We start from the raw sequence: 13,872 nt of genomic DNA, 5'->3' as shown, positions 1-13,872 counted from the left end.
AGTTTTAATTTGTGAGCTATTCTGAATAGCATGATGAAACTTCACACTGTCCTGCTCCCTCCCCTGGGATGTGACTCATTCCTTTATCCAGCACGTCATCTTACCTTATCACAAGAAGAAGGATGAGTACAGTGCGATGAGATATTTTGGGAACGAGACCAGATTCACATAACTTTTATTGCAATATATTGTTATAATTATTTCATTTTATTCTTAGTTATTCTTATTAATCTCTTACTGTGCGTAATTTATAAATTAAACTTTATCATAGGTATGTATGCATAGGAAAAAACTGTATATAAGGTTCCATACTGTCCACGATTTCAGGCATCCACTGGGGTCTTGGAATGAATCCCCCACGGATAAGGGGGGGTGCTACTGTATCTTCTTTGCCCTTAAAGAGAAGAAAAATCATCCAATTAGCCATCAGTATAATGACTAATGCAGTGAAGTTTGTGCTGGAATCAATAATGACACTGAGAGTATTTTAAACAGAGTCGTTATCTCTTTTTATTTCTCAAAACTCACATTTTCTGTAAATCATGTGCTGTGGCTTCCTGTCAAGGATTTATAGTCTCAAAAAATGTCTAGCTTTCTCGAAATAAGTGCCCTGCTATGATAAATAACCCTCTACCTATGCTTCTGATGGATAGATCACAAGGGCCTCCTTAGGAAATGTTTTTGTGCAGTTTTGAGAAGAGTGTTTATTGTGTAAAAGTAAGAGGGGAAATGTCAAGATTATTTTATAGCTCTAATCTTTCTTAAACTATGCTTTTCCTCTGTTATCGCTCCTCCCCCCTCCCGATATCCTTCCCCTTCTCAAGTCTGTCATTCCAAAACCCTAGAATCTCTCTCCCTGGTAGGCTGTCCACTCCATATCCAGTCTCTGTTGTTACCTGGCATTGCACCCTTATTAGGAATGGGAAGACAGAACAATTTGGCATCAAAGACTCCTCCTGTAAACACTAAATCCTTGAATTATGTGGCCTACAGTCAGGGACATTTCTAAGGAGGGTTGGGCCAGGGACAAATGATGTGAGCACCTAAGCCATCCATATTTTTTTATACAGATGAAAAAAAAAATCTGGCAAACGTGACTTGAACAGAAAAAAGCAGTCACTGAAGTACAACATGGCTATGAAGAATGAGAGAGGGGGTGGTATCAAAAGCCACAATTAGCCATTTCTAAATGCATCTTTGATTGCCTCTGAAATGTGATCCTAAATTACACAGTCAAAGACCTTTTGAACTTTTGATGAGACTATAACAGTGTTTTTATCCATTCATCTATCCACACACCCATCCATGATTCATCCAAATACCCATGAATCTATCCATCTGTCTGTCCATCCGTACATGTACCCATCCACGATACATACATCCATTCATCTATACATCACTCTTTTCATGCAACAAATATTTATGGAGGGGCAGCTATATGTCAGGAACCGTAGGAGTGCTGGGTGACCTGGCCCAGTAACCTTCCACTGCTTCACCACCAAGCTGTGCTCCACTTCCTCGTCTACACTCCCCTGTGACCTCATGTTTTGAAAGGTTTTGTCTAAAAAACAATATTCATGAAGCAGCAGTTAATTTGCTTCCTAATTTTCATTAGTCATACACAGCTACAACTGCCATCCAGAGCCTTTGAATATCAAGAGGTAACAAACCCAAAACAAACTTAATGCCCAGTTATTACACTTCAGGGACTCTTGGAGTTCAAAGCAGGAGTTATAAAGTGACAGTCCTTGAACTATACTTGGACCCAGGTGGATGTTCAAATAATAGTTTTAAAAAATGGAACCAGTTGCCATAAGTTCTACTTTTACTTGCAGCTGGAGGATTTGGTAACACTAGGCTTTGATGCGCCCATGATGGCTGCACTCAGCTAGAGCTAAGCAGCAGTGCCCTTTAAAAGAATCATTTGCTCTTTGAGTCACCACTGTCTCTGCTCAGCCAATTCACTTTCTGCCCTCATTGGCATTAAGTTTGTGACCACCTTCTTTTACCAAGAAGGGAAGAGAGGTCTGAGAGATGAATTTTTCCAAGGCTACACAATTATGAAGCAACAGACCTTGACCTGAAACAGGAGTTTCCCTGTACATTGCTCTGATACTTTCTAAGCTGTTGCTAAGTCTTGTCCTTTCCTGGCCCCATGGCATCACCACTGTCTACCTCATAGCATGGCAGTTACCCAGATGTATAGTGTTCTATCTAATGCTTTGCATAGAGATGGTCCCTAATGGGCCCCAAGGAGTTTGTAAGAGATAACGTCTTTCTCTAAGTAAAGAATTAGAAATGACAGACTGGGGACTCTCCCTTCCAGTTTAGGATGTAGAAAAGCATGAGACATTTATCTCCTCTCAATACCAAGGTAATATCAACAAGCTACCTAAACTACGAAATCATATTTTTAAAACCTATTTGAGAGTTGAGGATACAAAGAAACCTAAATGTACTAGAGTCCAGACTGTCTTTCCTAGGAGAATTGCTTTCACTTTTGGAGGTGTGGTGGGAGGATGAGGAATATGCCATAGGAGACCTATGCCAAGGGCAACTGGCCAAATCTTTAACAAGCTTTAAGTGGCCATGAGTGGGCTCACTTGACCACAAAGTCTCCAGCTACAGAGTGAGTTGCGCTTTCCCACCGTTTGGCCCCAGGCCTTCCCTGAGTGGAGAGGGGCAGGGTGCCAAAGTCAACTGTGTGGAGAGCTGAGTGAAGTCCCCCTGAGGCACTCCAGACCTTCAGCCAGGGCAGGGCTGCTCTTGCCAACAGAGGGTCAGGACCACAGGGAGGAAGAAAGATTTTCTGAAGTTCAGAGAGCCAGGGGTGGGACTGAAGAGCAAAAGAGATGCAATGCAGTCAAAAAGTTGACCGCCAGGCTAGAAAGTGTAGGGAGCTCTTCAGAGTCTCATGGGTGCTAAGATTTTAAGCCCTGAGGAAGGGCGAGTCAAGAGAGCGTTCATGCATTTGAAGCCAATGGTGAGCAAAATCTAACTGAAGTTGCAACCAAATTGCAGCAAAAACTAACCTCACTCAGGCATTATATTGGTCTTCTCCCCATGAGTTTAATTCTGGAGCTCATAGATGCAAATGGATCAGGTGGAGTGAAACCCACACCCTTGCCTTCCAACTGTGTTCCAGGCAGCCCAGGTCATTGCTGGTAAGATCCGCACCTCATTCCACAATTAATGTCTACTAATAATTTGGATTCATTCTTGGGATGCTGTACATTTCTGTGTAATGGTATGCTAAAAGGCGGATCAATAAAAGAGAGAGTGCTCCTCTTTGGCAAAAAGCATTCAGGAGGGCAGAAGGGAGATATAGCTAAATACATAATTACTTGACCCCACCGAATATATTCCAAAAGCATGTCTTTAGAGAATTGTTAGTTAGCTCTTAAAAAAGAATTCAACTAATCACTGTTTTTTTTTTTTTTTTACTTCTAAATGTCTCATTAGAGACATCATGAACCTTAGCATAACAGTTTCTGATGCAAGATTTAAAGGCTAGAAAATCATGATTTTCCATTACCCAGCGGAGTTTTTGCCAGAAACAAATGTCCAGTGGGAGACTCAAGGGAATAAAAAAAGAAGCATTTCTATTTAATTGCTCTTAGTGTCTTCCTGAAAACCTGATCATTCAATGGTTTCTTCCTCAGTGAGTGAGGGGTCGCAGGAGTTCCTAGTGCTGTTGAGTCTCCACCTTTCCTCCATTGGTTTTGAACCCCTTTCTTTCTCTGAACATTTGCAGTTATCCTTTTCTCTGTGTATGACCTTTCTTAGGCTAAATCTTTTAAATGCTTACCATTGGAGATTTGTAGTCAAACCCGAAGTAAACAATACTGATTTGAGGACTTTTATTTTAAAGAGGGGCCTTTGCTTTGCTGTAAATATCACAGTGCACTTTCTGACATTTTCCCCAACATCGTAATTCTGATGTCAGTCATGTGCAGGACTAGCAAGGGGACAAACGCTATTCTGGGTGAGGGGAGACCATGCTCTGTGCCAGGCTATAGTCTAACTGCTTTATGTCTGTTAATTGCTTACTGTTTCTACCAAATCTTGGAGGTAGGTACTATGTTTATGTTCATTTTATGGAATCAAAGAGACATAGCTTTACTTGTTCTCGATACCTGTGTTCAGGGTTCAGCAAACATTTTCTGGACTAGGCCATTTAGCAGATAGTTTAGGTTTTGTAGGACATACGGTCTCTGTTGCCATGACTTAGTTTTGCCATTGTAGCTGGACAGCACCCGTAGACAGGATGAAAATGAATGGATGTGGCTGTGTTCCAATACAACTTTACTGACATTGAAATTCGAATGCCATATACTTTTCATGGGCCATAAGATACTATTTTTCATTTGTTTTAAACCATTGAAAAATGGAAAACAAAACAAAGCATTCTCAGCTTGAGGGCTGTACAGAACCAGGCGGTGGTCAGGATTTAGCCTGCGTGCTTTCGTTTGGGGACCTCTGACCTCGATTCAAACTGAGACATCAGTTTTCTCTAATCAGGTCTAAACAGTAGTCACCTGGGATGGGTCGCCTCATCACCGATAAGATGCAATGCTTAGAATATGAGAAAGGCTTTCTATAAGAAGTGATACTGAGGTGCTCTGCCAGGGCATCCGGAGAGCAGACAGATGGCTCTGGACAATATCTGGTTGGTAGTGATGATGGTGCAGGCACTGAAAAGCCTGCTGGCACCAGGCAGACGTGGATGTGCACCTCGTTCCTCCACTTACTAGCAGAGTAACCCTGAGCAGGTTACTTGTCCTCTTTGAGTGTCAGAATCATCTATAAAATGAAGATGAGAATTCCTCCTTTATGAATATTCAGTGTAAAAAGGACGTGTATTCCTTGGCAATATGTTTCCATTCTCCTGTTGATGTACATTAGGTTGTTTTTAGGTTTTTGCTATTATGGCTTCTTGAATAATTCTCATGGAGGTCCATGTAGTAGGGGTCCCTAGTCTAGGTGCAAACCCAGGTGTGGAATTTGATGGGCCATAGAGTTTCCACAACTTTAGCTTTTCTACGGTACGGTAGCTTGTTTGCTAGGGGTTGCTCCTGCCTAACATCCACACCAACAATATGTGAGGGGTCCCAGTGTTTCACATCTCCTTTTCTTTCTTTCCCTTTTTGAAATAAATTCTTGAAAGTTGAAGTATAACACAAATTCAGAAAAAATGCACAAAACATTAAGTGTAAGGCTCAATGAATTATTACAAAGCAAGCATGTATGTAACCACCACCTAGGCCAAAGAGAGAATTGTCAACACCTCAGAAGCACTTGTTATGCCCCTTCCCAGTATTTACCTTCTTCCTCTTTCCCAAGTGTAATCACATCTCTGACTTTTAACACTTTAATTTCATTTTGCTCATTTTGAAAGCCATATAAATGGAATACATTCAGTGTGTTTTTGTTTGTATCTGGCCTCTTTTGTTAAGTTTAATTTTTATGATAGTCACCCATCTTGTTGTGTGTAGCTTTAACTCATTTATTTTCATGACTGTATAGTATTCCATTTTGTTTTATTTATTTTTAATTTTATTTCAATTACAGTTGATATTCAATATTATTTTATATTAATTTCAGGTGTGCAGCCTAGTGGTTAGACATTTATGTATAATTTAAGAAGTGAGCCCCCTGACCAGTCTAGTACTTACCTGACATTATGCATAGTTATTATATCATTGACTATATTCCTTTTGCTATACTTTATATCCCCATGACTGTTTTGTAACTACCAATTTGTGCTTCTTAATCCCTTCACCTTTTTCACCCAGCCCCCAAACCCCCTCCTATCACCCCAACAAATATTATTCCGTTTTAGATCCATTCAACTGTTGATAGACATTTGAAATTGTTTCCTATTTATTGCTGTTATAAATGGCACTACTATGAAAATTCTATTTATTTCTTGATGCAACATGAACTAATTTCTGTTGCCTATATAACGATGAATAGAATTGCTGTGTTATAGGGTAAACATGTTCAATTTTAATAGAGTGTGCCAGTTTTCCAGGTAGTTCTACCAAATTGCTAGCTGTGTATGAGAGTTGTTTTTGCAGCACATCCTCAGGAGTACTTAGTATTGTGTTTAAAATTTCAGCTGTCAGATGGATGTGTAAATGCTTTCTCATAGTTTTAATTTGCATTTTCCTGGTCATAAAGAGGTTAAACACATTTTCATGTGATTGTTAGCTATTTGCATATCTTATTTAAGTGTCTATTTAAGTCTTCTGCTGATTTTTCTTCTGGGTTGCCTTTTAAAAATTTTCACTGTTATTTATTGATTTGTAGCATTAAAAAAATTATATACAGGAGTCCTTTTTATAATTGCACATGTTGCCAAAATCTTTTCCCATACTGGGGCTTGCCTTGTCACACCTGGATGATATCTCCTGATGAACAGAGGTCTTTGAGTTTAATGGCATGACCTCTGGAGCTATGCAGCACTGCACCTGCTGCCATCTGGGGTTGGGTGTTTGCGATTAGAAATTATATGCCCATCAGATTTACGAAGGACGGGAGTGGTCAGAAAGAGACCACCGAGGCAAGCAAAACTTACTCATTTTCCAACATGAAGTTCCAAATTACAACTTTTCACAATTACCTTGTTTCCCAGACTGACTAGAAAAGAAGGGGGGGGGTATGCTTTAACCAAACTTTAATTTGTAGAATAAGCAATGTGTGGCTTATACAAAGGTGCTGACAATTTGACCACTATGGAGAATGGCAGGCTCTCTAGAGCAGAGGAGCTCTTATTAGTGTAGGCAGAGTGAGGGCCTTTCATGTCACCTGGGAGGATGGTCCTGGAGCAGACCTAATGGCCTGTGGCTGCAGGAGGCACTGGGCTGCATAGGCTCTGGTCCTGCTTCATTTTGGCCCCAGTCTGGGTCAGTAGGCTGAAATTTTGTAGTGAGTTGAAGGGCCACCAGAGTGGAGGTCCTGTTTAGTAACATGCTGGAGAGCTCAGTGTTGTGCTTTGTCCCTAGTCTGGTGAGGTGAGTGTACAAATGAGTGAGAGAGAGGGAGAGATGGTATGTGTTTTGAGGAAGGGGGTGAGAAAGACCCAATATTTAGATTCAATAATTTTCTGGTGAAAGGTAAGATAGTCCTTTAAGAATTTACAAGAGAGCTATGGCAAGGGAAATACCTGTATATATACTGAGAAAACTTAAAAGAAATCCTTTTCTTTATCCCTGTCAATATAGTTAGTGACTTTCTTGAATCTATTGTTACTTTATCAAGAAGAGAAATAATTACTATTACTGTGACTTGGGGACAGAAAAGAATCAAAGAAAGGGCCAAAGAAAAGTAGTTGTTGGCTGATCAGGGTGAATAAATAAAGATGCCCCCTTTATATATCAGTGAACTTTCAGAATGCTAAGACTAAAGAAGAAATCTTGAAAGGCTTTAGAAAGACTTTATTTTCCTAAATTAGGGGTTTGAGTTAATCCCTCAGGAATAAATTCTGTAAAGGATGGATTTAAAAATTCTCTCTTCTATTAAAAGGAGAAGGTAGCATATATGGCTACCTTCCCTTCCTTCTCCAAATCCCTATGGATAATTAAAAAAAAGTATTAGAAAGTGGATACGAGAAAGAATACCACCTCTGGGTCAGAAGCCTTGCAGTATCTCTGGAAGACAGGAAGCAGAGGGACTCTAGGGCAAACACACATAGAGGATAGAAGTGGTTCTTGCTGCTTCAGACAACAAATACACAGGTTGGCCATCATGGTGAGTGGGCCACTGCATTTGGAGCAGCTGGGCAGTTTTGCTCCCTTCCTCTGGTTCCAGGCTTGAGCTGGAGGTATCCTGTGTGGGGACAAGACCCAGAGGAACTAGAGCCTTTAGCCTGAAATCATGTTACTGACACATACTGTTCCCACATGGCACATCCCACCCTCCCCTACAACCTCTGGAGGCCACTGCATTAAATAAATAACACCGTATACAAAGATGAGCATCCAGCCAAGAATCACCAGACATTTAAGGAAACATCAACTCATTGAATGAGAAACTGAATCAGCAAACCAAAGGACCATCACCAAGAAAGCAGCATTAATGGAACAAACAGGACTGGACTTTGAAAGGAGCAAAGTAGATATCCTCAGAGAAATAAGAATAATTTATTCCATGAAATAAGAACAGGTAGCTATTTCAAGAGCCAAGTACAGGCACACCTTGGACACATTGCAGGTTGGGTTGCATACCACTGCAATAAAGTGAATATTGCAATAAAGCGAGTCGCACAGATTGTTGGGTTTCAAGTGTATATTAAAGTTATGTTTACACTATACTGTAGTCCATTACGTATGCAATAGCATTATGTCTAAAAAATGTACATACCTTAATGAAAAACTCTTTATAGCTAACACATGCTTACCGTCATCTGGGCCTTCAGCAAATCATAATCTTTTGGTTGGTGAAGAATTTAGTTGAATACTGTTGACTGATCAGGGTCGTGGTTGCTGAAGGTTAGGGTTGCTGTGGCAATTTCTTAAGATAATAGTGACGTTTGCCGCGATTGACTCTTTTACTTGAACACTTAGAGGTCATTGTAGGGTTATTAATTGGCCTAATTTCAATATTGTTGTGTCTCAGGGAATAGAGAGGCATGGAGAGAGAGAGAGAGAGAGAGAGAGAGAGAGAGAGAGAGAGAGAGAGAGAGAGAGAGAGATGCGGGAATGGCCAGTAGAATAGCCAGAACAAACACACTATTTATTAAGTTTGCCTTCTTAAATCGGTGTGGTTCATGACGCCTCAAAACGATTACAATAGAAACATCAAAGATCACTGATTACAGTTCATCATAAGAGTATGATAATCATGAAAAAGTTAGAAATATTGCGAGAGTTAACAAAATGTGACAGAGACATGAAGTGAGCAAATGCTGTTGGAAATATGGCCCCAGTAGATTTGCTTGATGTAGGGTTGCCAAAACCTTCAATTTGCAAAAAAGTACAGTATCTGTGAAGTGCATTAAAGTGAAGCACAACAATAAATTGAGGTATGCCTATAGATATTACATTGAAAATTATTTTTTTTTTTTTGGAAAATGAAATATTTAATTGGTGTTAAGGAAACTCATAAATGGGATGAAAAGTAGGATGCACACAGCTGAATAATAAATTAGCAAGCTAAAAGTTTGATTTAAGTAATAATTTAAAATGTACAAAAAGACAGAGATTTAAAGTACGAAACAAAGGTTAAAAGACATGGATGCTAGACCTAGGAGTTTCAAAATCCATTTACTAGGAGGGCCTCTCAAAGGAGAGAAGAGAGTGATTGGGAGTAAGGAAGGAGGTTGGGAAGAGAAGAAAAGAAAGAAATGGCCAATGAAAGATATGAGTTGTTGGATTAAATGTCCCCTCAGTGCTGATCATGATAAAGAAAGATGCTTTTAGACACATCAGAGTGAAATTTCAGTGCATTCAGGGTAAAGAGAAGATCCTGCAAGGCTTTAGGGGGAAGGTAAATGGGATATTTTTTGCTTTAGAGGCTTGATGCTGACTCTTAGCTGTCTTGAGTGATTATGGAGGAATTTATCTTTGGGGAGAGGGTTGGATGGAAATAGATCTAATATTGCAATATAATTTTACCTTTTGAAAATAAAAGTGAGTTCCTGTTGTTTTCCTTAGCAAAGTGCTCTTGGTTGTTAGGGTTATATATTTATCCTTGGGGAATGGTTCAGATCCTCTAAGTTACATTTGGGATATTAATGTTAGACAAAGCAGTCTTTGAAATACTGCACAGTCCTGGTTTGGAAATTTGCCCCCAAAGGGCTTTTCATAGGCATCTATATTTATAGCCCCTCCCCCCTCACACCTCCTACTCCTCACCTCCCTGATGCCAGGACCTTGTTTACTACCCTGGAGGTTAGTGCTAGGACTAGTGGCTGAGATTTCCTTTCAAAATCCAGGGCTTTCCAGTGGAATGGTTGATAGTTCTTTCTACCCGGATGGCTCTGTTTAGGCTTGTTGATAGGGTAACAGGATTGCCCACTTTCTACCCTGAGTAAGAAGAAATGTCATGGGATGGCCATTTAACTCAGTTGGCTAGAATGTGGTGCTCTTGACAACAAGGTTGCCGGTTCGATCCCCGCGTGGGCCACTGTGAGCTGCACCCTCCACAACTAGATTGAAACAACTACTTGGAGCTGATGGGTCCTGGAAAAACATACTTAAAAAAAAAAAAAAAAGGAATGTCATTTACCCTAGAATGTTTTTAAAAATAAGTTGGAAAGAACAGATGCTGAGTTTTATTTCATATTAAGATTGCATTTCCAATGGCCTACTTATTGGTAAATTGAGAACCTTGATTAACTGTACGGGTCACTGGAGTCCTCTGAGTACTTGTGGGTTTATTGTGGAGCAAATAGCCAGGGAACAGGAGCTCAGTTTCCTTGGCAAAGGGCTCCTCGTGCTGAGGAATAATGATCAGTCTTCCTGATTACTATTTGTGTAGGGATTGCTCTCTCTATTTAGTTTAGGATACCACATTTTATTGAATGAAGGGACTCCATGTTTCTGTTATTTTCCATATTAACTCCCTAGTTTTCTTGTGTGATTTTAGAGGCCAGAAGCCAGCGGTTGCTGAATTTAACTTACTCCTGAAAGCTCACACTTTGGAAACGTATGGGGTGGATCCCCATCCATGCAAGGTAAGTGCCCCTTACAGAAAGTCGACAATTAACAATTGTTTTGCTCCAAAAGAGTTAATTGGTGTGTATTCCTGGCAGACCCCTCGTAGGACATTTCTGCAGCTGGCCCCACTGCCCCTAATTGGAAGGGACAACAGTGGGCTGCAGTCGCATATTTTGGGAGCTGATTTTGTCCATTGGAATGTACCAGTTCCTTGCTAATTGCTATGTAGCCACATATTCCTAAATTAACACACATGGATTCATTCATCCATCAAGTGGATGGTTTTACCCCTGAGAAGTTACAGCGTCCTAACATTTATTTTCAAGGTTATTTCCAGGTAGAATGAAGCCTTTAAAAGCAGGAAAGTGGAAGAAAAGAAAGATTTTAAATTATACTGTGACATTAGGAGTATTTGTTTTTCTTTTTCCTTTACTCATATTATTTGACAGTACAGTGGTACCTTGGTTTTCGAACGTAATCCATGAGTTCTGAAACGTTTGAAAACAGCCAACAGCTAGGCCTCAGGGTCTTGCACTCAGTGGAAGCCGCGTGACATGTTCGACTTCTGAGTTGTGTGAGAAAACCAACGCATTTACTTCCGGGTTTACGGTGTTCATAAACCAAAGCGTTTGTCAATGGAGACGTTTGAAAACCATGGTACTACTGTGTTTCTCTCAGCTTGAAAACCAGACCAAGTGTATCAGATTCACCTGGGTCCCACCTTGGAGGTACGGATTCATAATCACTGGGGGTGGAGGTGGAAGTGGGGGTGAAGGTGGGGGTGTGCAGCTGGTGAATCAGCCTTTTAAACATGTTCCCAAGGTGATGCTCGTGCACACGTTTTCCAGAAATGTTTTATGAAAGAATCTGTTTCCATATCTTAAACTACGCGTCAACCAGGCACTAACCTGAATCTTGAACTAAGCATTTACATCAGCCAGGCTCTTAAAGGGAAGTTTTTGAGTCATACTGGAACACTCCTTTACTGGGACCAGATCATAGTGTTTGGTCAAGTACCAGTCCTGTAACTCTCAGCTCAGGCTCCTCATTGCAGGCACGTGGGGGAGCTTCCTAAACTCCTGCCCAGTTCTATCAGTATCTGTTGGGGTGCAGACCAGGCTCTCTAGATGAGCCGAGGCTGAGAGCTGATGGCAATTGTCCACACTGGCCCATGCATCTGTGGTCTGCCTGCACGATTATTTTAGAATGTTTGCCAGATACCTCTTCCTAGTCATGGTATAAATCAGATTACTCCATTTAGTGAATTAGAGTTCATCCACAAATGTGAGCCTCTCTGCTTGTCTTATTTTTTTACAAGGAGGCTGACTAGATTTTGTTGTTGTTCCTTTGATTTTACTTAATGCTGAGTGTTCGTGGTTGAGGCTGGGAGCAAAGTAGGCATTTGTGGGCATATCTTTATATGAAACTTGCCTGAAATCTTGTGTGAGATTGAATCAAGCTAGATTAGATGCTCAGGGCTTTGGTCTCACGGCATCTCTAGTTTCAGGGCTGATGACAACCAACAGCAGTGTGTTCACACTGCAGGGCAGATCTGAGAACTCAGGTGGCCCCAGAAGACAGTTGGAAGTGGACATAGGGGTTTAAGATTAATCTGTCCTTTCCCAGGAGGTTCATGGAGAAGCAGGTCTGCTCCTCAAAGGGAAAAGCGACATATTCCTGGACCTTCCCTGATTTTAGAAGTGTTATTCTTGGGTGTCCAACCTCAGAAACTTAGTTTATTGCTGCAGTCATTAGAATGAACCTGAAATTAACCCAGGGTAAGGATGAATAAGTATGCCATTTATCATTTATTTATATTCTTCAATCCAAACATGTTTTTGCTTCTATTTTTTGCAGGATTCAACAGGTACAACAACATTTTTAGGATTCACTGCTGCAGGCTTTGTGGTATTCCAGGGAAATAAGAGAATCCATTTGATAAAATGGTGAGTTCTTCTTTAGAAAACTGACTTACCATTCTTCTTAATCGTGTTTTTCTTTCCCCACCTTTGATTTTTTTGGGAAACATCAGGTAGAATGCTTACTATCCATTTCTTTGCCTTGTAGCTTCATTACAAAGGGATTTATTATCTATGAATGAAACCCAATCTAGGTTTCCCTATTTTAGTAGGGAATCGGATTTGTCAAGCTGAGGAGTCAACTCAGGAGATCTGGGGTGTGGCCTGAGCTCAGGGGCTCTGCCTCCAAATAGGAAGTGTCCAGTGCTTCCTCAGTAGCTTCTGCTCTGACCTGAGGGGTGACCACGTGTGGGTCAGGGTGGGTGCAAGTTCCCTTGAGCAACTCAAGACCCCCTCTTTCCCTCTTACTTCCCTCCACTCCCTTCTGTCAAATCCTTGCTGCAGATTTAATCTTTTGTTATCCAGTGTATCAGTGAAGATGCTTTTGGTCAAAATAACAGAAATAGCTGCACACAATGGCTTATAAATAAGAGGACTGATTATCTTCCATAGCAAAATTTCCAGAGGTTGGACAATTCCATGATCCTTTAACTTCATTGCCCGACAACACCTGTGAAGGACGCGGGTCGGTCCATTTTCTTCTCTGCCATTCCAGGGTGGCAGCTTTTGTCCCCAGGCTCATGCTAATAAAATGGTCATGAGCGCAGCTGTCCGTCACATCTTCACACAGTAGCACCCAGAGCTTGGAGGTGAGCAGCCCTTCCATGTCTCTGCTAGTACAACAAGGGTAACTTTTTCGGAAACCCTGTAGGAGACTTCCTGCATATTAGACAGGATTGGGCATATCACATGTGCCCACCTCAACTAGTCCTTCTGAGAAGAATGGGAGCTGCTTGACTGGGTTGGCTGAATCAAGATCCATCCTGTTGGGACTGGGAAGAGCATGATCTGCACGAACACATGACCCTGATGAAGAATAAGATCTTGGTGGGTCCATAAAGAAGTGGGAGGGTGGAGTGGGGTAGATGACCAGCAGTGCCACTACGTCCAATCAAGAGAAAATGGTTTTGGTAAAGAGTAAAGAAGGCTGAACATTATATGTGTGATGGAATATTGTAAAGGCTTCCTCTTGTTCATACCTTCAGCTTGATTCAGTTCCCTCTCTGATGGTCCTTGACAGGCTTGCCACCTCTGTTGTGTCTCATTGGTTTACTCCTTTGGCCTGAGCTTTGGGTCTGACATTCTTCTTGATGGGCCAGTGAGCGTCCATCCTCAGTCCTGGGTTGGAAATA

At 41.1% G+C, this 13,872-nt stretch overlaps 1 protein-coding gene across 4 annotated transcripts in view; it reads left to right on the top strand.

Annotated features, from left to right (window-relative positions):
- FRMD3 (FERM domain containing 3) overlaps window positions 1-13,872 on the top strand; it is a 248,414-nt gene that overhangs the window by 172,466 nt on the left and 62,076 nt on the right. For all 4 annotated transcript variants that reach the window (XM_019750148.2, XM_019750147.2, XM_019750150.2 and 1 more), the window contains exons 7-8: window positions 10,591-10,678; window positions 12,519-12,607. In XM_019750148.2, the coding sequence (XP_019605707.2) occupies window positions 10,591-10,678; window positions 12,519-12,607 (177 nt within the window). The remainder of the gene's footprint in view (window positions 1-10,590; window positions 10,679-12,518; window positions 12,608-13,872) is intronic.

The sequence above is a fragment of the Rhinolophus sinicus genome, linkage group LG04 (genome assembly GCF_036562045.2).
Source record: "Rhinolophus sinicus isolate RSC01 linkage group LG04, ASM3656204v1, whole genome shotgun sequence".
NCBI classification, from domain to species: domain Eukaryota; kingdom Metazoa; phylum Chordata; class Mammalia; order Chiroptera; family Rhinolophidae; genus Rhinolophus; species Rhinolophus sinicus.
The sequence above is the reverse complement of the archived record's forward strand: the minus strand, read 5'-3'. Positions and strand labels throughout refer to the sequence as shown.